The sequence below is a fragment of the Colletotrichum destructivum genome, chromosome 2 (assembly GCF_034447905.1).
Source record: "Colletotrichum destructivum chromosome 2, complete sequence".
Lineage (NCBI taxonomy): Eukaryota > Fungi > Ascomycota > Sordariomycetes > Glomerellales > Glomerellaceae > Colletotrichum > Colletotrichum destructivum.
Window position 1 is genome coordinate 1,657,491 of NC_085897.1, and position 26,992 is coordinate 1,684,482.

At 55.5% G+C, this 26,992-nt stretch overlaps 7 protein-coding genes across 7 annotated transcripts; 5 read left to right on the plus strand and 2 right to left on the minus strand.

Moving 5' to 3' along the window:
• Positions 1 to 188: 188 nt before the first annotated feature.
• CDEST_02707 (uncharacterized protein) lies at positions 189 to 4,057 on the minus strand. The gene is made up of 3 exons (XM_062918866.1): positions 1,688 to 4,057; positions 1,507 to 1,631; positions 189 to 1,430 (listed from the first exon to the last, which is right to left on the minus strand). The coding sequence occupies exons 1-3, from the start codon at positions 3,437 to 3,439 to the stop codon at positions 392 to 394; spliced, it is 2,916 nt and encodes a 971-aa protein (XP_062774917.1). The 5' UTR covers positions 3,440 to 4,057; the 3' UTR covers positions 189 to 391.
• A 4,035-nt stretch (positions 4,058 to 8,092) lies between these two features.
• CDEST_02708 (Putative major facilitator superfamily, MFS transporter superfamily) lies at positions 8,093 to 10,905 on the plus strand. Its single transcript, XM_062918867.1, has 7 exons — positions 8,093 to 8,920; positions 8,987 to 9,060; positions 9,120 to 9,480; positions 9,539 to 9,592; positions 9,656 to 10,332; positions 10,391 to 10,495; positions 10,579 to 10,905. Exons 1-7 carry the CDS (start codon positions 8,781 to 8,783, stop codon positions 10,791 to 10,793), a joined length of 1,626 nt encoding a protein of 541 aa, XP_062774918.1. The 5' UTR covers positions 8,093 to 8,780; the 3' UTR covers positions 10,794 to 10,905.
• A 1-nt stretch (position 10,906) lies between these two features.
• CDEST_02709 (Putative short-chain dehydrogenase/reductase SDR, NAD(P)-binding domain superfamily) lies at positions 10,907 to 12,799 on the minus strand. The gene is made up of 4 exons (XM_062918868.1): positions 12,677 to 12,799; positions 11,835 to 12,606; positions 11,638 to 11,745; positions 10,907 to 11,515 (listed from the first exon to the last, which is right to left on the minus strand). Exons 2-4 carry the CDS (start codon positions 12,321 to 12,323, stop codon positions 11,348 to 11,350), a joined length of 765 nt encoding a protein of 254 aa, XP_062774919.1. The 5' UTR covers positions 12,324 to 12,606; positions 12,677 to 12,799; the 3' UTR covers positions 10,907 to 11,347.
• A 416-nt stretch (positions 12,800 to 13,215) lies between these two features.
• CDEST_02710 (Putative FAD-binding domain, acetoacetate decarboxylase, FAD/NAD(P)-binding domain superfamily) lies at positions 13,216 to 16,481 on the plus strand. The gene is made up of 6 exons (XM_062918869.1): positions 13,216 to 13,841; positions 13,909 to 14,310; positions 14,377 to 14,632; positions 14,685 to 14,879; positions 14,930 to 15,130; positions 15,210 to 16,481. The coding sequence occupies exons 1-6, from the start codon at positions 13,686 to 13,688 to the stop codon at positions 16,142 to 16,144; spliced, it is 2,145 nt and encodes a 714-aa protein (XP_062774920.1). The 5' UTR covers positions 13,216 to 13,685; the 3' UTR covers positions 16,145 to 16,481.
• Positions 16,482 to 16,916: 435 nt separating this feature from the next.
• CDEST_02711 (Putative oryzine biosynthesis cluster protein J/Cupin-domain-containing oxidoreductase virC) lies at positions 16,917 to 17,725 on the plus strand. Its single transcript, XM_062918870.1, has one exon. The coding sequence runs from the start codon at positions 17,058 to 17,060 to the stop codon at positions 17,619 to 17,621; it is 564 nt and encodes a 187-aa protein (XP_062774921.1). The 5' UTR covers positions 16,917 to 17,057; the 3' UTR covers positions 17,622 to 17,725.
• Positions 17,726 to 19,453: 1,728 nt separating this feature from the next.
• Positions 19,454 to 22,416, plus strand: CDEST_02712 (Putative FYVE zinc finger, Zinc finger, RING-type, Zinc finger, FYVE/PHD-type). The gene is made up of 4 exons (XM_062918871.1): positions 19,454 to 19,635; positions 19,707 to 20,746; positions 20,800 to 21,190; positions 21,255 to 22,416. The coding sequence occupies exons 2-4, from the start codon at positions 19,854 to 19,856 to the stop codon at positions 21,855 to 21,857; spliced, it is 1,887 nt and encodes a 628-aa protein (XP_062774922.1). The 5' UTR covers positions 19,454 to 19,635; positions 19,707 to 19,853; the 3' UTR covers positions 21,858 to 22,416.
• Positions 22,417 to 24,099: 1,683 nt separating this feature from the next.
• On the plus strand, positions 24,100 to 25,877 carry CDEST_02713 (Putative rlpA-like protein, double-psi beta-barrel). The gene has a single exon (XM_062918872.1). It carries the CDS (start codon positions 24,481 to 24,483, stop codon positions 25,417 to 25,419), a length of 939 nt encoding a protein of 312 aa, XP_062774923.1. The 5' UTR covers positions 24,100 to 24,480; the 3' UTR covers positions 25,420 to 25,877.
• The last annotated feature ends 1,115 nt before the right edge of the window (positions 25,878 to 26,992 follow it).

The window sequence follows — 26,992 nt, forward strand, 5'->3', positions numbered from 1 at the left end:
ACACTTAATCGGTGATGTGGGGCTAGTCCGACGGTTGCAGGATCACTGAGTCGGGAAGACCGGCAAAATAGGCCCTGTGCAATGGAAGATGGGGGTTAATATACGACCGGGAAGCACAACAGAGAAGAAAACCGAGCACAACTTTCTCAGCCATGATGTAGAAGCCAAGACTTTTGACATTGTAGCCACTCAGACTCAATACAACTCCAGGGGTTATGCTTCGACAATAAAGCATGCAATGCAACACCCTTTCAACGCCGTAAACAGGTGCTTTTTGGTACAGGGGTATACACAGTTGTCCACCGTCCGCTATAGACTCCATTGCGAAAAAAGGAGAAGAAAAAATGGGAGAAGTTGCGCAGTTGTGCTCACGACAAATGACATGATATCATTATTCCACGCTCACTGCCCAAGCAGCGTGGCCCAGCTGCTTGATCAGCAGGCACAGGTTCTCAACGATTGGCGGGTGGAGATCCGTCGATTCTCGAAAGTTGGCCCGGAGGATCTCCTGAGCGACCTCCATGCACGCCTTGGGATCGTCGAGAGACGCCTCGGTGGCCCCGGCCCTGCTCATGGGGCCGAGTATCACTGGGCGGCCCTGGTTGAACCCAATGAAGCGATGCACTAGATTCGACTCGTTGCCGTCCAGGAAGACCTTCTCCTGCTCGTACGGAACCGGCTGCTTACCGCTGGCCTTTGAAACCACGCCGTGTGTCCAGCACGCCAGCGCTGCATGGTGAACGGCCACGGCGTAAAAGTCCTTTAGATGGCCCTGCGGGAACATTTTGGCTTGGCGCAAAATTTGACCCGCGTGCCAGAGCGATTGGCGCGCCTCAGCGCTTTGTGACCAGTCGCGAAGATCGCCAAACACTCGGCGTGCTTGGTCCTCGCCCTCTTTGCCCGAGAACAGCTGCAGGTCGTTCAACGAAAGGTGCAGGTTCATCATGAGAAGATGCAACACCAGGCTCTCCTGGGTCGAGAGCATCTCGTGCCAGTCGGATGTCACCAGCAGGAAGCTCTGAAGGTCTTTGCAAAGCTCGGCATGCCTGGAACGGAGCATCTCTTCCGACTTCCCTCCAGAGTTGTTCAGCCAAGTCCGGGTGCGCAAGACGGAACAAAGCTGGAGGTACTCGAGAATGAGAGCCCAGTAGCCATGCAGGTATATCGAGATTGCGAACTGCAGATCCAACCGTTGCCGATTCGTCGCAAGGAGCTCGATGTCTCTAAAAAGATCGCCGATCGACGGAGGGCGCTTGCTTTGCCCAGCGGTACGCTCGAGATAGTGCATCTTCCACTCGGCCGCCGACCTCGCGAACCACAGCTCCTTGGCCTCGGGGAGGGGCAAGGTGAGTTCTGAGTACGACATGGAGGGGTTAGTGAGTGCAGTCATGGAGGTCTGAGCGTCTCGCACGAAGCAGTGGAAAAGAAGTCTAAATGCGTCAGTCAGCAAAAGAAAGAAGGGGGAGGGGGTCAATGTTATCCCAGACGACACAAGTATAAGCTTACCTTTTCCATGACTCACGCTCGCACCAGACCTTCCATTTGTTCTCGAGAATCTCGCCTTCGTCTGACATATTGACTTCGATGACGGGATACGATGCTCGCTGGAATTTACCGCGATATCTCATCATCTGTTCGTAGCATGAGCGAAGAGGTCTTTGAATAGCGGGCAGAAAGCGATACTTACTGTGATGGGAATCAAAAGATGACACTCGGCGATCTCCATCTTGCGTCGGTTGCCGCTCCACAGACCGATGTCCTGGCCCAAGATCAAGGTCTGCACCAAGCCCATGTTTTCGATCGACGTGTTGGCGTCCTCGAACCTTGCCGGAATGGTAACTCGGACCGCCTCTTGCAGGGCAAAGCCAAACTTGCGCAAGGTTTGAACTGGAGTGAGGGTCGCCCCAGCCGAGGCCGCGACGGCAAGCCACTCTGGCCACTGCGAATTCATGGAGAAAGAACCGTGGTGAATCCATTGCGACGTCTGGCAAAAGTGCGACGCCAGAAAGATGTGGATCAAGCTGTCCATGACCTCGAGTGACGGAAACGATGAAGCGACACGGCTCATGATGTTGTCGTTCTTGCAGGTCGACAAGACAATCGCCAGAATCTGGTCGCGACCCGACTGATCCAGTTTGTCCCTAACGATTCTCGCGTGTTTCATTCGGCTCTCTTGGAAGGCGGCGCTGCTCGTATCGTCGGACGGTACGGAGAAGTTTGGGTGTTCTACATACCCGGAGTCGAGCTTGTTGGGTGCCCACTGCCACGGCGATTCCGTCCAGACCTTGACCAGTGTCTGTCGCATCTGGACCAGGTCGATGGAGTCGTCGGTGCGGGGCGTAAAGCTTTGGTTCGATCCGGTGTTGCCCATGCCGTCCATGTTCCAGTGATCCAGAAGGCCAAAGTCCACCTCGTTCAGCTCCAGATTCGAGTTGTCGCAAAAGTCTAGGACGGCGAGGCCCTGGGCTTCCGTTATTCTCGAAGCGTCCATTTCTGGCTCGTAGATGACGTTTTGGAGGAAATCAGAGAAGGGCAAAGTCATGTCGACGCCCGGGTTGCCAATCTCAAAGTTCACCATGACTGCCCCGTTGCCGGCCCGGTCCATGGCGTGGTTTTCTTGCGTAGAAAGAGGGCCAGTTTCCAACTTGACGTGATGGGCCGGGCCTAATGGGCCATTCTCGTGCTTGGGCGGCAGCATGGCATGCTGAGGATGCTGCTGATAAGCCGCCGAGGGGCTGCTGTCATAGGCAGACTGGGAAGGGGAGGTGGCGAGAGAGCCGGGCGTCGAAGTTGTCGCGTGAGGGTTCCCAGACAGGTGAAGAAGGTGCATAGCAGCTGCAGAACCAGCTTCGGTGGACGTGTATTCACAGTTCAGATTGCGATTACGGCATCGGGTGCAAGGCTTAACTTCCTCGCACTTGACGCGAGCGGTTGCGCAAGGTCGACAGGCATGAGAGACGCGACCGGCACCAGGGGACGTGTCGGTGCGACGTCTCTTCTTGTTAGGGTCGTTGTCGTTCTCGTGGTTGGCGACGTGGCGTTTGAGCAGATCTTGGCGAGCAAAGGCCTTGCCGCATATCTGACACGCGAACCTCTTGCCGAGGGTGTGCGTCTGAATGTGGCGGGCTAGATGCTCGGGACGGGAGTAGCGTCGTTGACAGTGAGCGCACTGGTAGAGACTGGCGGTGGCAGCATGGCTTTGAGTAGCCGGGGCTGATGTGGGATTAGAGGTTTGGTTCGACTGTGATGGGGGTACTGGCGATGGCGAGACGGATTGGGGGGGACCAGTAGGGTTGTACGAGGGGGCCGAGACTACAATGGTGGCATTGGGAGAAGGGGCTGTCGAGGCGATGATGTTGGTCCTACCGGGGGCGGAAGCTCTCTGCTCATCGTTACCAGCGGCTCGGGTCTGCATTGTATTGTGGCGACCGCCGTCCATGTCTCTCTCCAAGTATAGTAGCAAGGCCGGAGCGGGTCCGGCAACCGGCCGAGGATGGCCAACGGCGCCGGTAGGATGCGGTCGGAGGGACTTGGGCGGCTGCTAACGCCAGCAGCGGCAATGTCGGCAGAATGATGTAGGGGGAGGGGTTGGGAGTGGTTGAATGCTAGGGAGAGAGAAGGGGGGGGGAAAGGGTTTTGCAAATCTGGGCTCTGGAAGGATAGATCCGATGTGGGAGGTAATCGGGAGGGGGATAAGAAGGAAATATGAGCCAAGGGCTGGCAAGGCACAGAAAGCAGCCGCCAAAAAGGTAAGCGGCTGCAGCCAAGACAAGAACTCGTCTGTCTGGAATTGGGAGTAGGAATGGGGACTGGGGACTTGGCCGGTGCGGTGGGCTTTGACTCTCTAGGTTAACTTATCGGGGCCTTGAACCGATCTCCTCGAGGAGCAGCCGTAAGAGTAGAAGTCAGGTAATTGTAGTATTTTGATCGAGTCAAGAGGTGGAATTAATCGTTAAAAGTACAAAGTAGTAAGAAGTAAGTAGCAGTAATAGTACCTCAACGTGAGGTAAGGCAGGCACAGGTGTGTTGGTCGGGGCCGGCCAACCAGGTGGATAACTACCTCGAATACCTAGGCAGGTACGTACCCCAAGGTAGCGACCTGCGCGAGGCGCATGAGCGCGCGGACGAGGAGTCCGTGGATCTCGTGGATCCCATGGATCTTTAGGGGCGGCGCTGTGCTGTAGGACGATAAAAAAAACCAGAAGGGGGGACTGATTTGGGGACGAGTGGTCAAGTGCCGCGTCAGGCAGGGACGATACTCCTCGTGGTATCATCTCCACGCCACAGTGAAGTACGTCGGCCGCTGGCGATGACTTTATTTGGGGTCGACGGCTGGACATATTGAAAGGGGAGAGCGGACATGGGAGAACGACTTCAGACAGCGATCCGGGGGGTGGCCTCGTCATCCTCTGGCCGGCGCTGAACCTCAAAGGGGAAAGGCTCGAGCTGCCAGAGCTTCGAAACCCAAAACTCGGGCGTTGGTTGCTTTTGGTGGAGCGACCAGGGCTGGAGGTATCATGCAGGGGAGGACGAGAGCGAACGGCGAACTGGAGAACAAAACCCAGACGGCAGGCCTAGATAGACCAGACCTAGATCCCGGCCGAGGCATTGGGACGACATCGACGTACGTTGTCGAGACGCTTTTGCGCGAAGGTAGATGCTTGGTAATGCTGCCAGGTTGCTGCTCTATGCTGCAGACAAATACACAAAGCCTGGTCTCGTGAGTGTTTCTGCAGACAGTTGTATTTTGTTGTGACCAAGGCTTCAAGGACCGAAGACTCTCTCGCTCTTCCCGTCTACGCCACCCGGCTGGAGCGTCTGAGAAGCAGAAGGCATGGATGGCCCCCATCTAGGTACGTACGGTCTACCGAGATGCATGTTGTACGGAGTACATATCGTCTGAGGCTGATTTCATCTCGGATGCATATCATCAGACGACACCAGCGAGTGCCTCAGAGGACGACTTTGTTGATGTGGAGGTGGGCCGGCAAGTCGTCGATTTATCCCGCAGACGGCTGCTTCCAGACAAGCTCCCGAGCCGACAAAAACCATGCGTTCTGCCGCGTGCGAGCGTCGATGGGACCTTTCATATTGCAGCAATCGGAGATGCTGCAGTGGGCATGTCCCCATGTTCAGCCAAACCCCTTGTCCATATGTCATCTGGTCCAGGGCCGACAGGTGAAGCTCGCTCCAGTTGTCTGTCGTCTCGACTCCTCTGGGGGTGTCAGTCCGTGGCCCGCCACATGGTCTTTTGAGAACGATTAATGTGAGAGATATCAGAGCAGATGGTAAACCGCCCTGCACTGCCGATCGGGTCGGCTCAGGTGATGGCGCAAGGTCAATTGGACCATCCGTCGGCTTGACTCGTGGCGTATGTGGCTAGATGGCATATGCCCTGCCGCCACCTTGGTAACCAAGTTCACCGCTGGCCTACCTTCGGATTCGGGGTGAGGACTTGACTGAGAATCGGGCAGCGGAAAGCTCCTCTCCGCCGCCGCTGACGGAGCAATGCGGGCGCAGGCTCGGTGCAGCATCGCCATACTTAGACGTGCAGGACAGGCCTGAGGTGGGTAGGTACGAACAGATAGGTTTGTGTAGGCGGTGCAATGGGAAGTCCGTAATGGACCAGGGATCCAATTTCTCGCGCCGTTGAGAAGGGACCTCCCTCCCGTGGGACTGGGAATGCATGCCAATTGCCAATGCAAGAGGGCAGGGCCAAGGGGGCGGCACGACAGCGGAACAATGATTAAAAGAGCGTTACGTAGGCCCTGATATCCGTGCCATCCCAGAGCCTGTCCGAGCCTCCGGAACGGGCTAGGCGCCGTGGTAGCCTCCGACGGGGATCTGGGGTGGATAGCTCACTAACCTCTATCGACAGGTTTCTCCCATTAGGTAGTTTTGAGAAATGGAACCCTTCAGTGCTCAACGCTGACCGCACTCACGCATCACTACCTAGGTAGATACCTTGGGTATCTATAAGCTTATCTACCTAGGTAGTCAAGGTACTGTAGGTAGTTCGGCACTATTTATTCACTGTGTGAGTCTCTCTCCGGAACTCGAAGCACGTACGTACAAGCCTGATACCTCCGGACCCTAGGTAGATAGGTAGGTAAGGTACCTGAGAAGATGGCATCTAGGAAGATACCTTAGGTACCTACGGTAAGGTACTTGTGGTTTTTAGCGCTACGGTACTTGGCCGTGCTAGCTGGGTTCTAGTGAGGCCAAGTATTTCCCTCCCCGCCCCTCCATCCTCACCCTGCATCTGATTGCTGCATCTCTGATTCCACGTCGTCTCCTCCACTTGCACCAAGATGACGGATGGAATGCGACTCGGCCACATTCATTGCTACTGTACGGAATGTTCCGTACTTATTGGGTATACACCGCGTAACCTCTCATTTTCATCAATTCGATCGACTCCAGATGCTTTCACCTTCAGATGGCAGCACGGAGCGTGATTCGCTGCTCTGAGGATCCGCGGATGACGAAACTCGTCCTCAGTTTAACCCTCGTCAAGCATATCCCGACAACTATGACTTTTTCGCCGACTATGGCCCCGTCGCTCGAAGCTTGAATTCTGCCTTACCTGACGGGGCATCTGGGGCAAAGCTGAACACAAGAGCAAACGCGTCCTCGTTCAAAGAGCTCCACCGGCTACGAATAGACACAGAGATGACGACTACAGTGTGTTTCGAGACTCCGGCGTCAGTTCGGGGGAGGGGGGGATGACAGAGAATTGTTAACTTGATCCAATCATGCCGACAGGCTTAGTACATCTGCCGCAAGTGAGATCGGGGAAACGTCAGTCACTTGAAACGCTCCTCACTTTCTAGCCTTTCGAAATTGTCAACCCATCCAAGACAGAGTGCCTGCGGACGATGGCTGAAGACCACGGCGCGGCTGACGGGCATGCCCCTGACATTGCGACAGTCCGTTGAACCCTGGCCTCAGCCTTCATATCCGACGTTTCTGGGCTCATCGCGTTGCTTTCTCGACTCGAGTCCACGGGTGATGAGAAAACGACTCTGCAAACCATGCCGTCAAATCCTTTCAGGAACGGCGCTCTCCGCATGCCCCTGATGCATATGGGCCGCACCGTCAGGAAGCCGTCGGAGCAGCCCTCCGTCATGAACCACTTTGAGCGGCTCCCAATGTCCTCCTACTCTAGGTGGTCTCCGTCATGGGGCTTTCCAATAAGGAGTACATACGAATCTTACTGATGTTTCTTTACTGTAGCGTAGTGACCACGGCAACAATAACCTTTTAGGAATCCATGTGTGGGGAACGCGTTGCGCGTCTCCTCGGCGAGACATTCCTTCTTTCTTCTTTCCCCATAGTTAGTTAGCACCAGCCACACTTTGCTGCTGCGCACTGTCGACTGTCACCCGGCCGAAAACGGCAGCTTGTGTCCTGTGCGCAGTTCATGCGGCACAAACGCGTCTTCCTTTTTGAGGGTCTTCAAGCAAGGCTTGGTTGGACCTGAATAAAGCCAGATAATTGACGCGTGCAATGGTGGCGGCGGGGCCTCTAGACCGGACCTGTCATCGTCATCTTCATTGTTGCACCGCATCGACGGCAGTAGAGTAGCGCCGGATATTCCCTTCCTCTCTCTGACCCTCCCGTTCACACACGCGAGAGCTATGCCAACGACAAACACTTGCGTACGTACGTCTCATCTCGGAGCTGTCGCATCTGTCATCTGGCCTTTCCCCCCTCCCTCGTTGGCGGCCGCACTAGTGTTCCTGTTCCTACAAGAACCCACCAATTGGTTTTCTTTCTGCTCGTGTTTTGGTCTCCCATAGTCAATGGCTTGGCAAAAGGCTTGTTGGTGGAACTTGTCCCCTTGAAGTGGAAAACATACCCTTGGTCGCGGATAAGACAGAGGGCGCTGCGGCTATATCCCTGCCCTTTCCCTTTCCACAGCGTCCGCCAAGCCTATCCTCATCTGGTGTGCTGCATCGGTGAGCAGGGTTGTGGCCTAACAATCTCCTGAGTAGGCCTGTCACACCTGTCCCCATCCATGTTTTTGCTTCGAGGACGTGCCATACAGTGTTTCTGGTGGGTTTGGCTGCCCTCGCTGCTCCGGCGCTCCCCTTCTATGCCATCCCCTACTGCAAGACCATCGAGACCAAGCGATTCATCGCCGTTTTCCAAAAACTGCGACGTCGCATTCGCCTTGGTGGTCGCATCGATACTCTCCTCTCTCTATCCTAGACCTGCTTTCCTTCGCCGTTTATTCACCGACGACCACAAGTAGCAGACCTGCTGTCTCCTTCCCTCCTGCCACACCGACGAGTCGTTGGGTTGGGACTGTTGAAGGAGCCTCATGTTTCCCCGCAGAAACGAATCATCAACGTCCTGCCGAGACAGTAAGGCTTAAACTTTCTGCCGTCTCTCTCTTCATGTTGCTAGGTGGTAGCAATACACCACGGGCACCCATCTAGCTATCCCCTCTGAGGCACACAAACAAAGAAAACCAAAAAAAAAAAACAAAAAAAAAAAAAACCGTTGATCGATCGACGCGGCAGATACGCCTGGGCTCGACCGTTCCATCGATTGGGGACGCCTATCCAAGCAGGGGGGAGGGGCGGCCGCTCTTTGCACCACCCGACTTCTTGGACGGGCCGGCGGGCTCAGACAAGCTCCCTTGATCCGTGTTGCAAAAGAGTGACGTGAATGCTCAGGGGATCCATATCCTTCCAGAGAACCCGAACGAGACAGAAAGACCATCATTCCGAAGTCCCGGTAGGAACAACCAAAGGAACACGATCAATCCGATAATGGATCAGATCGCAACAGATCCACGGGAGGAGAGCAAACGGGCGAGGACGATGGGAAATGTTCGTCTGAGGCATCCCGAGACGAACGAGATCATCCTCATTCCAGCACCATCCACGGATCCGAATGACCCCCTGAACTGGTAGACGTCCACTGGCCCAGACTGACGAGCTTCGAGGGCTCTTTCATTTGCTGACTGGTCCTCCAGGCCACAATGGCACAAGTACTACATGGCGGGGTTGATTTGCACCGCCATGATGATGTGCAATTTTCTGGCAGCCGGTACGTCGGCTCATCAAGTTGGGGTTCGAAATGATTTTCTAACGAACTCCTCGTCGCAGGCCCCTCGATAGCGTTGCTGGAGGCAGCTTTGGAGTTCTTCCCCGCGGCGGCCACCGACAACGACGTCCTCACTCTGGCAATCGCACAGACTGCATACTTCTTCACGACGACGGCGCTGCTACAGGGCGTGGGCAACTTCTTCTGGGTGCCCATGGCCAACAAGTTCGGCCGGCGGCCAGTCTACATCGCGAGCTACTCCATTTATTTTGCATGCACGATCTGGCTCATTTTTGACCACACCTACGGCGGCTTCCTGGCTGGTCGAATCCTGATGGGATTCGGAGCCGGGGCGGCGGAGACCATTGCCCCTATCTCCATTGCCGATGTCTTCTTTCTGCATGAAAGAGGAACCATCATGGCGTAGGTGAAAGTTCTGATCAATTTGCGGGTCGGCAGATCTTTAACACCACCATGACAGGTTGTACACCGCGTTCCTCTCGGCAGGAGTTGGCTTCGGACTGGTCATTTCTGGGTAAGTAACGATAGACGCCCCCTTAACAGGATTTCAATATTCCTAACGCGTGTTTCCTGGCAGGCTTGTCACGATCAACCATGACTGGAGAGTAATTTACCAGGTTTCTGCCGCCTTGGTCGGAGCTGTGCTTCTTCTCGCCTTCTTCACTTTTCCCGAGACAGCATACGAGCGAGACGATGCAAGCGCCTGGAACCGCCTTGGCTCGCTGGGCGGGAGCAAGCCAGGGTCCATGGGGTCAGAGACAGAGCTCTCCCGCCCCGCGAGGGATTCGTCGGAACCCGCGAAACAAACATACCTAACGTCCCTGAAGCTTTTCAACAAGACCCTGACGCAAGAGAGCCTGCTGAAGCTCGCCCTGCGGCCGTTGGGCCTGATCATCCTCCCACCTGTTTTGTGGGCGGCGCTAGTGCAGGCTGTGACGGTTGGTTTCCTCGTGGCCGTGACTTCAAACGCGGGGTCCGCATTCTACACAGCATATGGCTTCGATTCTTGGCAGATTGGTCTCTGTTTCATCGCTGGTATTATCGGTGCTCTTCTTGGAATTCCGGCCGGCGGCCACCTGGGCGACATGGTTGCCGACTGGTTCACCAGGCGAAATGGAGGTATTCGGGATCCGGAGATGCGACTTCCTGGCATGATCATTAGCCTGGTCACGACGCCGCTGGCATTGGTGTTGTACGGCGTCGGCATCGAGAACCAGCTGCATTGGATCTGTCCCACTATCGGCATTGGTCTTTGTAGGTCCTACCCCATGTTGACTATTTTCCATGGTCATTTTTAACCGCCTCTCGTCAGTGACCTTTTCGATATCTCAGGGGACAAATATCTGTCTTGTATACGTGATTGACGCCTACCGGCCAGTGGCGGGCGAGATCACGCTGGCCGTCATGGGCTTCAAGTGTAAGCCATGGCCTTGCAACCTTGCATTCTTTTCGCCCGATCATCCGTGGCCGACAAATGGGCTGACTGTTCCTTTTCTGTAGCAATCTTTGGCTTCCTGTTGTCCTTCTACACCAACACTTGGGTCGAAGAGGCAGGTTACGAAAACGCTTTCGGCGCCATGGCGGGTATCGCATCCGCTGTGCTGGTCTTGTGGGTGCCACTGTTCGTTTGGGGCAAGACGATACGACACGAGTCGTGGAAGTGGCGGATCGTCCGGTATGTCCATTGGAACGAAGACAGGGAGGTTGGAGAATGAGACGATCCGGCGGTGAACAGGTGAAAATTTGTTCCTTTTTTTCCATCAAGCAAGCACACGCATGACAGGTTATGGCGTTTCCGGTAATGGCGGACATGTAACGGACTGCTTTTTATGAGAGGAAACGACAGCGATTTGGCAACCTTTAAGTTCTCGTCCTTGTTCATTTCATGCTTGAATTTCTGCCCGGTCCCGGATCCTGTCTGCGTGCGCCACCCGCCCACGACCCTACGGAATGTGGGAGGACGACCCTCCTACCCGACACCACCAGGTGGGGGGAGAAGATAGACACCAATCCCAGCTTCGAAGCAGTTCGCATCTGCCCCATTCCCCGACCCCTTTCGAGGTTTGAACAAGGCCAATCTCAAGTAAAAATTTCCTTGGCCTTGGGAATCTTGCTCATATACGGATACTGGTAAGACAAATGGTGCTTGTCTCTCTGTCGACCCTCTCCAAAGGCGGCTAGGTCGATGAGGAGCAAACGCCGCAGGGAAAAGGCGAGAAGGAAAAAAGAACGCTGGCCAGCCGGTCCGTTCATCCCTGGTATGTCTGGCTCATATGCTCAGGCCCCCGTCAATGACGGCGTTGGCGCCGGTGACGCTCCTGCTACGGGCGAAGCACAGGACTTGTTCCGCCACGTCCTCGACTGTGGCGAGACGTTTGAGGGGCGTTCTGTCCCGCGCCGCCTGCTGCTTCTCCTCGGGGAACTGCAGGCCCCAGTCCTGGTTACGGGGCCAGTGAGTCAATGTCTCGTCATCTCTGGAAGGGTTCATATGCAGTATGGTAGGGAACGGGAACGGAGAAGGGGAAGTGAAAGGGGAGAAGAGGAGAGACTATTGCCCACCGTTAACATGAGACCCGGAGAGACGCTGTTCACTCTCACCTTCGGGCCGGCTGCTATCGCCAGACCCTTCACGAGGTGTAGCTGTGCTGCCTTGGTCACGGAATAGGCCTGGGAAAAGGAAGGGGAGAGCTCATCAGAAGGGGCCAGGCCCAGTCGCTCCAGTGGATTGGAGGGTTAGGGGGGAGGAGGTTGCGTACTAGGGAGCTCCCGCTGACTTTGACGCCGGCTAGCGACGCAGTGGTGATGAAGGCGCCCTCGGCCTCGTCCAGATATGGCCGCGCGGCGTGCATGAGGAACAAGTGCGACTTGACGTTCATGTTGAAGCAGCGATCCCAGTCGTCCTCGTCAACGTTGTCGTCGAGGTCGGCGATGTCGCGTAGCCGCGTCCAGCCGCCATTAGAGAAGACGACATCCAGGCCGGTTCCTCCGAGCACCTCGACGGCCTGCCGGACGAGTTCGGGCGTCTCGAGCCTGTTGGAGAGGTCTGCCTTGACGGCGCCGAATCGCTGCTGGTCCGCCGGCAGCGGGGAGAGGGACCGGAGCTCGCGGACCAGAGCGGCGGCACGATCGTCATCGTTGGCGTAGTTGATGACGACGTTATAGCTGTTGCGGGCGAAGAGCTTGGCTGTCGAGGCGCCGAGCCCTGCACTGCCTGCCGTGACGAGGGCGGTTAAGATGGGAGACATGGAGCTCACTTTTTTTTCTCCTTTTGGTTTGCACTTTCGCTACTCGGTTGGAGAAGATCAAATTGGAGACAAAGGCGTGGTGAACGGTTTTGGACTTAGGTTGTGGTGGTCTAGGAAGTGTGTGTTTGTTTGCTTCTGAGGGGAGAAGGTTACGGCGGCAAAGGGTCGGAGTTCCGGGGTCGGAGCGGGGTCGGAGCGGGGTAGGTCGGGATTTGGGGCCGGCCGGCCACACGCGGCAGGCGAAGACAGGACAGAGGCTTGCGGGCCCTGACAACCGCCGGAGCTACAGTCTGTTCAGCCACAGAACGGCAAAAAGGCAAACGAATGTTTGGGAGGGAACCGGTCAGTATTACCTGTCCAACGACATTCAGTTCATCGCCATACCTCCCGCACATGCCATGATCTGTGGCAAAAAAGGACTAGTCGGCGATCGCGACAGAGCGGTTGATAATGGAACTCAGAAAAGAAGATCCGAGGTACTGGCAGCAGTCTGGACGTTGCACGGAGTACGCGGGCTCCGATTCTGACAGTTTTGAACATTTTGTTGTGTTTCACTAGCTTGTACCTTCCCGCGGCCCGTCTGCCGCAGAGACGAGACCCCTGGACAGCCCAACACATACCTACCTGTAGGCGGCAGACGCAGATGAGGGGATGATGTGACCCCACCCCCACTGAGCCGATCTTTTTTTGCTCTCGTCAACTCACTCCGATGCAACCCCATCTAACCTCCCCCGCCATACTTCCGCCCGCCCGCCCGCCCGCCGGCACGAAATGCGGGGGGGGCGAGGCAGCAGGCAGGCGAGGTCTGATCCAGATCCCTCCAATCAGCCCGAGCCTCTCCAAATATGCTCTAATGGAAAGGTAGATGGGCGTGGAACTTGCACTGCGCTCCCCAACGGCAACTTCGTCGTTTGACGGTCTGGTGGCTTGAAAGAGTCCGAGGTCTCTGCCAAGTCATCGATGATGCCCGTGATGGAGCATAGGAGTGGGAGGGGCCGACGTAAACAAAGAACAGCGGCGATCGATACGATACGTAGCTATTGCGCTCGCCGGAGCGGGAAGCGTTTGAGGTGACGGCCTGCAACTCTGGCACATGGGCTTGTCGCCCTATTTGCATACTTGACAGGATGTTTCCCCGTCGTTTTGGCGATTTACTTTGCTGTTGACAACTTTGCCTCGTCTTCTTTCGGCTTTAATATCTCGGTTCTCTTCCATTTCTCCTCTAAAGCCTTCTGCTAGGCCCAACCTTGCCCTCACTCCTTGTTACAGGAGATCAGGTCAGGGCGACGTGTTTCACAACTCTCTATAACGCCTCTCTCTCGTCTTTTCTCTCGAGGTCGATAACCTCTCAGCATCACAACCATGTTGGTCAACGGCGATTCCCACCAACCCAGTGGCGGTCACTCTACTCCTTTGGTCCACGACCATCCCCGACCTCTCAAAATTGCCATTGTCGGCGCAGGCATCGGAGGTCTGAGTGCTGCTATCGCGTTACGTCGACATGGCCACCACGTAGATGTATGTGGCCCTTGTGTTTCCTGACCACCAGGCCAATCATCCATACCAATCTCACCATGTATTGCAGCTCTACGAGCAGTCGAGGCTCGCAAACGAGACCGGCGCCGCTGTGCACCTGGCACCCAACGCCAACGGTCTTCTGAGGAGATGGGGCATCTACGCCGAGGCCTTTGGCGCCAACCCCTTACACCATTTCAAGGAGAGGAACCTACGCAACCAGGGCGGCTTTGACGTCGACGTCAGAAAGTCCCAGGGCCAGTGGCAGCACCCGTGGCAGCTAGTCCACCGCGCCTACCTGCACTCCGAAATCCGGAAGGTTGCCACGGGCGAGGACGACGGCGTCAGCCCCCCAGCCAAGGTCCACGTTGGGTCCAAGGTTGTTGGTGCCAATCCTGAAAAGGGCGAGTTGCATCTAGAGGATGGCACAACTGTGCAAGCAGACGTCATTCTCGGTGCCGACGGCATTTACGTGAGTCCCGATGCCTTGTTGGAAACCCCCCTAATCCACACACTGACTAGTGTTCATTAAATCTAGTCCAAGGTCAGGAGGCTCATCACTGGCAACGACCAAAAGCTGCTGCGCTCGGGCAAGGCGGCGTTTCGCTTCCTCATCCCGCGCGCAGCGGCTCTGAAGGATCCTGTCACCGCCCCCCTGGTCGACAAGGAGAACTCTCTCGGCATATGGTTCGACACGGACAGGCGTATCGTCGTCTACCCTTGCAACAACAACCAGTTTTTGAACTTTGTGTGCATTCACCCCGATACCGAGTCGCATGCAACCGCAACAGACGGTACGTTTCTTGCCCCTCGAGCCCTGGACGACAAGATGTTAACAAATACCAGAATGGAACAAGAAGGGTTCCATTGAACAGCTTTTGAAGGTGTATCAGGAATTCGATCCTGCAGTCTTGCAGTTGATCAAAAAGGTCCACCCCGACGAGGTCAATGTTTGGCAGTTGTTGGACATGGACGCCATGCCGAAGTGGGTGAACGGCAAGCTGGCTTTACTCGGCGATGCTGCCCACCCATTCACACCTCGTAGGTACCAATGGTCTCAGGGCCATGTCAGAGCACTGACAAAGAGGCAGATCAAGGACAGGGAGCAGGTCAGGCGATGGAAGACGCCGCGGCGTTGGCAATCGTCCTGCCCAAGGGGACGTCTCCGGAGGACGTCACGGAACGGCTCCAACTTTACGAGAAGATCCGCATGGAGCGCGCACACACAATCCAGGAGTTCTCTCGCCAGGCTGGCAAGGATAGAATACCTGGACAGCCACCCGCAATTCAGAGTTGGTGACAACCCAGCGAACCTACCATCGCTATAGTTGGCTCTCACACACACACACACCCACACTAACATGCTTATAGTGATGAACTACACAAATTACAACTTCGGCCACGATGAACACGATCACGCAACCAAGATTTTCAACAAGTACCTCTGGTCCAAGAAGAAAGATCTCTACTGGCGCATGCCCATCGGGTTCGGTCCCTTCCCAGGCCCCCGTCAAGACTTCTACGGCCGGCGTCAGCCATCCGAGCTCGACCGTACTTTCAAGACTATCTCTGTCAAGTTTCTCACGTCGCGGACCTTTCTCGAGACGATTCTCCCAACCGACTCCTTCCGGTTCAAGGAGCCTGGCACCGTCTGCACCGCCTCCCTCTCCGTCACCCAGGTCAACAATATGTCGTGGCTTGGTGGTGGCGGCTACAACCACCTGGGCCTCTACATCCACGGCATCGAGTATGTCAAGCACGACGGGAACTCGATCAACGGCACCCATCTCGCCGTGCTTTTCGAGTCGCTCGCGGACCCTATCGTCTCGGGCCGCGAGGAGCTAGGCATGCCGAAGCTCTTCTGTGACATCGACGTCGAACACCACGCCACGGCGGCACGCGTGCGCGCGTCGTGGCGGGGCACCAAGTTCGTAGACATCACGCTCAAGAACCTCCAACCAGACACCCCCGACACAGAGCACGGCATCATTGGCGGCGAGGCGGACTTCGGCATCCTTACCTACCGGTACATCCCATCGGTCGGAGAGCCTGGCAAGGCCGACGCCGAGTACGCCTGCGTGGTGCCGCACGAGGAGGAGGCGCGGGATGTTCCGGCCACGGTGCACGCCGTGTCGAGGTCGTCTGACGTCTTTGTCAAGATGGAGGGGCACGACTGGGAGAAGCTTCCGACGCTGCACCACGTCGCGAAGTTCCTGGCCGAGATCCCCATCTACAAGGTCGCGGGTGCCAAGGTTGTGGAGGGAAAGGGGGTGCCCAACGTGTCGGCGGCGCGAAGGATAGAGTAACGGGCGCATGGATTCAATTTGGAAATCTTTAGTATTGGTTATGTCAACCTGTCCTCTACGTGTGAGAAACATTGTATTGCGTACATAATTGGTGTTCATTGTGGCATTCGGTGTAAACTTGTTGAACATTCAGTCCTACTTGAAATGTATATCAACTGTTGCTCGACCCAGCGTGTTTGTTCCCTAATTCTAGCATCCCAAGCAAAATTCAATGCCTCGGTCCAACGGTTTCGTCTCTGAATGGCTGTCCACGAATCTTGAGTGCCAATATGAAGTCAGTTGTCTCCCGACCGACTTCGAGACTTGGCCAGTGGATTACACCAGAATATCAACATAGTAGTTCATAGTCACGCACTTTTAGCAAGTAATGGAAAGGCGGAGTGACACAGGCGGAGAACCATACCAGTTTCTATGCTCCATTGGCTCCATTTGCCGGAATGCCATGCCAAGTTCACTGTATACACTTTCATGACGTCCGCCCGACACCCTTTGCCCCCCCCCCAACCCATCCCCGCACGATCCACTCACGCCACCCGGGCTCTCCTCTACGGCCCCGCCTCCACCTTCCGAGCTACCTCGGATAGTCTGAGTGCCGTCCGTCCACACGACCACGGATGCCGATCCGGCAACTGGCTGCCTTGCTTCAACAGACGTAGCGGAAGTGAAGAAATCTGTGAATCCGCAAGAGTTTCAGAAGCTGCGGGGGTTGGTAAGCTTCGCGGGCTCTGGGCGAGGGAGTAGAAGAACGCCAGTCGTCTTGTGTTGGTACACGTCAGAGCTTCATCCTTCTCAACACAGGTTTGCCAATTACACCCTTCACACGCGCCTCTAGAAACGCTACAACAACCTTGCATTTGAAACTTGAAAAGTCACGGGAACAGGAATCACACACACACGTTGTCAATTAACCAAGATGACCTCTTCAACTCCTTCCAGCGACCTCCGCCGCCCTCAGCGCTTCATTACAGACCATGCCCCCGACGGCAAAGCCATCTTCAACACCACTCTCCCCACCGAGATCCCCCAACAAACCGTCGGAGGTGACGTAAAATTCTACCTCGGCTACACCACCGAACAGACACCTGTCTCCCTCACCGGCAACAAGGATGTCGAGTCCTACGCCACGCGCCTCGCGAACCCGCCGGGCATCGTGATCCCTGGCGGCAGCGTCGTGCGCATCGTCGACATGCCGCCGAGCTCCTTGTCGCCCATGCACCGCACCGTGAGCCTTGACTACGGGGTTGTACTCGAGGGGGAGGTCGATCTAGAGCTGGATTCCGGGGAGACGAGAAGAATGCGGAGGGGGGACGTGAGCGTGCAAAGGGGCACGATGCATGCGTGGAAGAATGTGAGCGAGACGCAGTGGTCGAGGATGCTGTACGTGCTACAAGAGAGCGAGCCGCTCGAGGTCGCTGGGCAGGTTTTGAAGGAAGATTACGGCGTGGGGATGGGTGATGTGAAGCCGTCCACGAAATGAGGTCTCGACCGTGGGGGGTCGCTTGTTGTTGGAATAGAGATGCGGGTATCCGCGCCCCGCCCCCGCGGATGAAGCTGGCTACAATTTCATATAAAGTGTTCACGAAATACCTTTTTTTGACCATCAGCATTCAGCATTGAATGCCGGGAGCATTATACCCAACGGGAAATGATGATACCTTCTTGATAAGCATAGATCTGCCTAGTTTTGTTACATGTTTCCGAGAATAACTGTTTGCAATGCTGCCGGTGAATGAGAGAAACTGCTCTCTTGCAATTGTTTTCATGGTCGAAAAAACAAATCAAATTCTCCTAAGCCCATGAGGTCATTAGCATACACTCGCTGTCGGGAGTGCGTGGGTATTTTGAGGCGTTGGTCAGTGCCCATGGGATGTCGTGAGCAGATGCGTGGTTTTTGGTGAGAGCGAGCGTATTCACTCGTCAGGTTAGGATCCATCTCGAACAACCATCGTCCCTGACAACGGCAACAACCTAGATCACCAAATCTGTGTCCATAAAAATACGCTTAAACTCATCACGATCACCAAGGGGAAAGAGGGGACGAAGGGGGAGTCAAACAAAGTGGGTGCTGATTTTCCATCTTGAAGATCGCGATACAAAACTCAAAACACAAAAGCTCAAGCACCCAGAATCGAATCCCGAGGGCTCAGATAATGAGTGCTTTACGAAAGGTCTCCAGGACTTTTCATACCTTGTTATCCACTTGGCTACTGTGGCCCAGGGCGTCCCCCGGATATGCTCACTTATTAAATACTTCTTTCTATTAACCATGCTTCCCAAGCATACCTGCCTCAAAAGACTTCAGTCTTATATACATTTAACACCCCATAAACCTACCACTCCAAATCCGCACAATGCCACACTACGCAGCTCATCCCGAACTTCCTTCCGGATCGCAAGAGGGTTAGCCGATGGTGACTTTTCGACTCGCCTACGATGTTCTCACTTACCGGATCTCGCTTCATATTTGGCTAACGCAAAGCCATATTGGAGAGAAGTACAGCACTGCTACCTTCAAGCAGCAGAAGCGTCTTGCCATGGCTACCACTACTTGAACACCGTCAATCTATGTTGGCTATTGTGTCCAGCGACAGGTGAGGCAACCACTTTCAGTAGATCCGAGCGAACCTCCAGCACTTCGTTGAAAATGTAACGTATTTGATGATAGAAAACAAGACTACAATTAAGATCATTCAGGGGTCGCATGATTGGCTTCAAAAGCGTAACGGCCCAGGACGTGTCACGTGGGCAATGAGATGAGAGCTCACAAAGATGTTTTCGTCGAATGTCATGCAAAATGGCGTATCATGCTACAGCCAATCTCAGCTACAGTGGGAAATTTCACCACCATAACAAGGAGAACGAAGGAGGGCAAAATGATATGTTGCTCTTACATGAAGAATGGGCTGTTGACAATGGCGTTGGCCACGCAGCGACCTAGAGAGGGGTCTTGACCAGTGCCACATAATGTGTCTATCAGAGCCCCCTTTATATTATGGGTAAGCCCACCCGTGAAGAATAAGAAGTTGCTCGTGAACAGGCCGCATTGTTGAGCGCGTGTATTGTGCGTTGTGAAAAGCCATATCCGTACTCCGACAAGGTCCCAAGGTATAAGTCGGGAGACCCCAGCCACCGTGGCGGATCTATGCTCCATCAGAGTGGATACTTCCCCGCGCCACACTTCACAGCTGGCGCCAATCGCGCGATAAGACCCGTCGAGGAAAGGCCTAGGCCGTGATAAGCACCGCAACGGCCCATGGACCTACCTGCCTAGGGAGGTACCTTCCTGAGTCCGTCTAGGGCGGCAGACGGTTCCCAAAGGTGCATGTGCTCATGCTCGTGTGCCTCGACCTGCCCCTCCAAATACTACTCGCTCCATCACCTAGGTAGGACTTTGTGCATATTCTTGCACCGTATTCGCCTCGACACCAACGATTCATCTTGGGCGACTTCAATGCACCCGACCGTCGCCGGCCTTCTTTGTCCTTGTTCTGGTAACACTCGACCCCACTACGATCGGATATTGACTCTTGTTTCGTCATGCTGACTTATCACTGTCCAACAGCCTGACTGTCGTTCGCCCACGACTCGCCCACGATACCGACCTGATTGCTGCAGAACACGTAACGGCAGGCTAAAGTTCGAGACCACCCGATATTGACGATTTCTGACACACCGACGGAGTTACCGGAGACGATGCAAACATTCTAAGATGGCGAGTCCAGACGGTGGAGCTGCCCCAGCTTCCCTAGACGATCCCAACCGCTTGTACGAGGATGGAGGAGACTCGATATCGGGCAGCTCCCACATAGGGAGTGATGCCTCAAGCACCTCTCTAGAAAGAGGAGACTGTCGCTGGAGGAATGCCCGATACCACGACATGGAGTGCTCCCGATACTTTGACTGCCCTACTCACGTCGTGGAGAGACAGCTCTCCGACGACGAAGCCGAGGAGGACGATGCGGGGGAGGACGAACCAACGGTGCATCTTCAGATGGAAGACGACACGATCGAAATTTCTTCGAGTGCAAGGCTACGAACCATCGAGCCCGCCGTGCCAGATGTAACTTCAGAACCGAGAGCAAGCTTTGCGCCCGTGCCCGAGCCGACGACTACGGATCAACCGACAGAACCAACAAATTCAGCACAGGCAACCTCAGCACGGGATACTCAAGGGCCTGGTGAGTCTCAGGATCCCGAAGAAGCCGCACCGGCACCACCAACGCCTTTGAGCTCTCGACTTTCAGAGTCTTCCCAACCTCTTCCACCCACCGCAACACCTGCGCAACCCACTGGAGAGTTTGTCCCGCCGGAAAGGTCATCCAGTTTGGCAACCTCGCAAGCTGCAAACGTATCGTTGCACGACTTGTCTCTTCGTCCAGCCTTGTCATCGAGTCGACCCCCTACGACGCCGCCCCCGCCGCCAGCTAGACGATCGAGCTCTTCAACTGCTGTTCCGCCCGTCTCGCGGGCCCAGCAGAGTTCTGAGGAGAGGAGCAGCCCTCCCGAGTTTATCTACCCAAGGTGGCAGCCAGACGCAGAGGTTACTCTCTGTCCGATATGCCACATACAGTTCAGCATTTTTGTTAGAAAACATCACTGCAGGTGGGTCAGCGCTGTTCTTGCAGCGATGTAAGCCATATGCTAACGCGACGTAGGAAATGTGGTAGAGTCGTGTGTAACGCCTGCTCGCCTCACCGAATCACGATTCCTTATCAGTATATTGTACAACCGCCAGGACAACCGCGGCTCGCGGCCCAGAGATACCCGTCGTCCCTCATCAGTGGTGAGGGAGGATATGCAGATTTCAGCAATCTTGGTGGAGGAGAGCGAGTTCGTCTATGCAACCCATGTGTCCCCGACCCCAACACCACGCCGCCTCATCAGCCGCTCGGCTCGCCGTCACAGTTATCCCCCCGGGGCTCGCATTACAGATCACAAAGCAGCATCGGCACAATGTCCAGCAACGCGCCCCCTCCCAATCGGTTCTCGGGCTACTTCACGTCGGGTCCTTCCCCGGAGACCTACGCGCGGTCTAGAAGCATCACGGTAAGCACAGCATTGTCCACTCCCGGTTCTTATCCGGCTCAACATAGAGGCTAATGACCGACAGCATTCCGGCTCCGGTGGGCCCTCAGGCTCTCGCGGACATCACCAGTCTACCCAAAACCGGATCATGGCGGGGACCCCTCCAACGTACTACCCTTCGTCATCGTCCGGCTACCCGGGCTCATCCCGTTACCGGTCTATGCTGGACGTTGGCCCGTCTTCTTCATCATCGGCCGCCCATAACCGTGCACTGCCGCCGCCGCCGCCGCCCCAGATCGCTGAGGAGGATGAGTGTCCCGTTTGCCACCGGGAGCTGCCCTCACGCAGCCTGCCCAACTTCGAGGCCGTACGAGAGACGCACATCAACACCTGCATCACCGCCCACAGTACATATAGCGGCACGCCGACGGGTGAGACGCCACAGGATACCGTCGGGACTCCGCCTCCTTTAGCCGTACGCCGGACTGGCATGTTTCCCTATGTGGCAACGGAGAAGGACTGCGTCGACTCTGCCGAGTGCACCATCTGCCTTGAGGAGTTCGAGGTAGGCGTCCCCATGGCGCGTCTAGAATGCCTTTGCCGTTTCCATCGGTCTTGCATCTCGGCCTGGTTTGTCAATCATCCCGGACGGTGCCCCGTCCACCAGCATGATAGTTTTGGCTATTGATACCTAGGGTTGTTCTTTCGCCTCTTCTGGTGTCACCTACTCTGCATTTTGGCGTTTCGGTTACGTATGGACCAGTCGGTCGTCACCGAGTCTCTCCTTTTGGGACGGCTGTTTTCTTGTGTCATGTTTTTGTGCTTTTCATTTGTGGGCTTGCAGCAAAGCCGATATACTTACTTGTCTCTCTATCTCCTCCCTCCCGCTGTTGTTCAAAGCGATATGGTATTGGAATGGGACTCTGCTTACGCTGTATGTGTTCGTCATCGAATGCGGGTGTTGGGGATGGTCGGTGGTTGTTCGTTCATATTTGGGTATGTAATGGTCTTTCTCTCTAGACCATGCAGCGCCGGGTCACAGTTTTCTGTTTCTGTTTTACACAACCAGGGTATAATACTTTCATCAGTAGATACTTCTGAAGCGAGAGGCATGGGGGCGCTTTTGTTGGAACAGTGGCACGCACACACTCTCTCTTCGTCCTTCTCTCCTCGACGGAAATACCACTACTCAGAATAGATAGACTCGAGGAATTCTACACTACGTGTCGCCCAGGACGCGAATACCTGTTGCCTGCGGCCGTTTCACCTTGAGAGTGGGGAAGGAGCTATGCATCTTCGTGGAGACACGCGAGAAACAATGAGCACTTTAGAGGAGGTTGTCCGAGAGATATCAAGCCCCTGAGAAGGTTTGTTTTCGACATTTCCAGCTCACCCAGGTATCCCGAGCTCACCCAGGTATCCCGAGCAGATTCTTCGGCGTCGAAGATCCTCTCTCCAAGTCATCATCCGTCAAGTCACACCTTCTCAACACCAGATACCATTGCAAGCCCACTCTGTGAATCGCTCGACAACGCGAACACCCGCTGCCCAAGCCGGGCTAGAAAAGGCCTAGAACATGTCAGGCCGAGGTGGGAGGGGAAAGGGGGAGGAGCCGATCGCAAGATGATCCCTGCCGCAAGTCCCCCGGTCCCACAGGGACAGTATCCACATGCCACGATGTTGATGGGAATTGGGAACTCCACTCGCCGCGCCGACTGGCCCGACCCTGGGGGAAGGATGAGAAAAGAAGAGAGTGATGGATAGGTACCATGATCTTCCCCCCTTCTTCTATCTTTTCTAACGCCTAATCCATTTCCTCCCGGCTCGGAAAGATCACAGGATCGAAAGCGAACATGCGAGGCAGCCCAGCAGAACAGACGCCGGGGCGGGAGGGACAGAAGTTCCATCCCAATGATTGGGGTATGGATGTGTATGCATCTCTTCCCGACCTGCATTCGTCCCACCGTCTCTCTCTCTCTCTCTCTCTCTCTTGTTCTTGACCCCCCGCCCTCTTAAACTTTTTCTGCTCAATGCTTAGTTTGATTAAGTCCCCGACCGCTCTGTGTAACTGGTTGGTTGAATCGTTTACTGCCCCGGGGAAAAGGGAAACACGAAAACAACTCACTTTACCCCCAATCTCCTAACTCAGGGGTGACCGCTGTTTCATGATGGAAACATGTAAAGATGTGAGATCATGACTTTTTCCTTAGTGGATGATTGAATGGATGAACCGGCAAGCCAGCGAACCTTGACGATAGCTACTGCCTTGTTTCGTGTAACGCTCCCGTCCTCCCTTTTGGCTATATGTTCATCGGATTATTGTCGGAGAGCCGGGAAGGTTAGAGAGAGGGATAGGTGGACCGTTGCGTACATACCGTTCGGAGTAGATGGGGGAGGGGCATGTCATCGCCGGTATATGGCACACCGAGCGCACGATGTTGAGCATGTTCAACGCCAGGCTAAGGAGGGGCAAACAAACACTGGAGCCCTAGACCGATGTCGTCAACACCGTCCACTGCCGCTGGAATCGAAGAAGTCGAGACCTCTCAGCGGAGGCGGCTGGGCTCCAGCCTTGGTCTTGTCGCCGCCTTCTCATTCGTTCCGTTTCGACGTTAGCCCGGCGTGCAGAGGAACGAACCCCGAGGTGCCTGTCCCACACACACCCTCTGGATCCTTGGTTTCAAACCCCCGTTGATTTTAGATGACGATGGAGCCACGCTCTCGCCACAAGCAGCCGGCATGCCGGTTCACGGCACCGCGGCGCCGGCGAGAAGGGGAGTCCAGCGTCGCCTCCATCGCCTTCCGGCGGCTCGCATGCAATTGCTGGCTAGGTGGGATTCCACAACGAGGACCAACCTATGAGCGCAGGATACGGATGGCGGCGGCACAGTGAGAACTCGCGCGTGTGCGCGCGTTGTTTTTCATCGTGGTGCTGTCCGCTTTCCGTCATTCTGCAGGATTGACTAAGATTAATACAAACAAGGAACTGCCCGCTCTCCTCTCCTCTCTCCCCCCTTTCTCTCTCTCTGACTGTCTCTTGCCTCTTGCTCTTGCTCTTGCTCTTAAAAGGATCATTGCGTCCTGTTGTGTTTGATCTTTCCGTCCCCTTTCCTTCATTCACGCTGGTCTGGAACTGTCATTGCCCCCCTCGTGGCCCGTCACTCCTTCGCCTGTTGATATTGCCGACCGCTGTTCTGTCATTACCCAAAGGCATTAAGCTCGTCTCTGTCCGAGCCTGCATCTACCAGTAGTTCTTTCCTGACCAGGAACTCATCGTGCGTTACCTCGTTACATTCATCGCCTTCGACACAATGAGACATCACATTCTTTTGCTGGCCGCCACGGCCGCCCACATGGCTTTCGCCAAACCGATCAGGGCCTGCCCTGCGAAGTCGCGCTCGACGACCGTCATCACCTTCACTGTCGGTCCGACATCCGCAGTTCCGACACTTTCCCCCGTCCGCCCGACGCCGATCGAGCAGTCGGCCCCGTCCGAGACCCCCGTCGAAGCACCCGTCGAGACCCCTGTTCAGGTGTCGCCGTCCGTCACCACTCCCGCGCCGCCTTCGGCCCCCGTGGGGGAGAAGGCCGCCCCATCGTCGAGCAGTGTCAAAACCCCGGTCGTATCCACGACACCGATCAGCAGCGGCGAGACTAAACAGGGCAAGTCGACATTCTATGGCGGCAACACCTCCGGTGGCATGTGCTCCTTCTCGACGTACACCATCCCCTCGGGCCTGTTCGGCACCGCCTTCTCCGGCCAGGTTTGGGATTCGGCCGCTCACTGCGGTGCTTGCGTCAAGGTCACCGGCCCCAACGGAAATAGCTTGACGGCGATGATTGTCGACCAATGCCCCGAGTGCGACGAGGGCCACCTCGATCTCTTCCAAGACGCCTTCACCAAGCTTGGTTCCGTTTCAGACGGCATCATATCGACTTCGTACGAGTTCGTCGAGTGCGGCATCACGTCGCCCATCAAGCTGCACAACAAGTCCGGTACATCGCCCCACTGGTTCTCCATGCAGGTGTTGAACCACAACGAGCCCGTATCGACGCTGGAGGTTAGCACGGACGGTGGAAGTACCTGGCAGGCGACGACGCGCCAGCAGTACAACTTCTTTGAGAACCCGAGCGGCTTCGGAACCGACTCTGTTGACGTTCGGGTGACGAGTGAATCCGGAAATATTGTAACTGTCGAGGGCGTCAGCATCGCGGCCGACTCTGAGCACGAGGCAGCAGCCAACTTCTAAGCCGAGCCGTTATGCAGCAATCAGGTAGGGCCGCTGCCCGAGGACGAGCGCAGTTCGGAGATTTTTGTTTCTTGCATTTCGCAACGGTTCATCGTCCACGTTCGGATGCATCCTGGAAACTGGGAACCGTGTGCTGCCGCTGCTGTGTCTGCTGCAGACACGAACGGCAATTCGATCCGGACGATCGCCTGCTTCGCTTGGCCGAGCATTTGTTTTCTCTTCTTTGCTCCCCATTTCAAACCTCTCGTCGTGGGTCATGTTGTCTTGTGTTCGTTGAGGGCTTTGGCGGTATTATCATTGCGGACTAGACATTGGGGGAATTTCTTCTCGGCTGTGCCAGGAACGCTCCTGGTGACGTCAAAACTTTCCGATGCAGCAATAGTGCAACCTCGATTGATTCCAATTTTGGGTCGATGACTTGACATTTCCCCTTCATCCGAATCTCAACCTGATCGTCCGGGAGCCATCGGAACTGCGCTCTGTCCAGTGAAAGGTTGGCTCGTGCTGGTGCATGCAAATGTGTAGTACGATCTAGGTATGGCGGCATGAGGCAGCTAGCGTCAGGCCCGTTGTCGGGACAGTGACTGGCGAGAAGTAACCAGCAGGCCATGCGGCTGATTCGAAGCGCGGTACCTGTGGCAGAAGTGTTGAGATTCGATTAGCATCAGACCAGTCACCAGTCACCACCCTGGTTGGCAGCTTAAGCAAAATTGCTGGCAGCCGCTCAAGAAGAAACCTGGATACTGGCATTGTTCAAAGTCATCAACGTTGGTGGCTGGTACCTGCCAAGACGGCAGCGACGAATGTCTCAGTCACAGGCTAGCTCGAACACGGATCGGTATTGGTGGTGAGGGCTGGGTTGATAAAGTCAGGTGGCGTTCGGTGCAGTGTGTTTGTGGTTTGTCCGCTCAACGGCGAAGCTGGACGGGCTGTCGCGTTGTCATGGCGAACGTTGGCGGTGTTCAGCCACTCTGCCACTACATGAAATTGACGAAAATCTGCGGACCTCGTAAACGTCGTGGGCAATAATCGCCAATACGACCAACAGCACAACCACTGGTAAATGGGCCTGTCAGCTTGTTAATGAGACAGTTGAGACGGTTGAGTGGCCGGCCATAAGTCGCAACCGCCTAAGGGGTTAGCGGCAAGGATCGATCAGCTGGGATGGCTGTGATTCGGCATCTGTTTGGGGGTAGCTTGATTGTTGGTCGGGGCGTCCATCCAGGTCCGGGTTTGAAAGGGTCCATTGTCGTGCTGGGACCTCGGCCCCGTCTAGCCGCAAAACCTCAGTGTGCGTGCGTGCGTACGGGAGAGGAAGAGCAGGGGTTTATGATGCTTTGAGTCGGTAGCACTGGCACACCTCCAACGGCCCAGCATCTGAGCCAGGTGTAAACACAAAAACGCGCTGCATTTCCTGAGATGTCATGGAGAAGCAGCCATAATATACCCGTTCGTCTGATCTGGATAATGGCGACGTGCTGCTCCCGTCGTTTCTTGATTGGTGATTGTCTACTACTTGAATATTCAGCGTAAGGTTCGGTCGGAGTTGCCCTCACTGATTCAATGCCATATG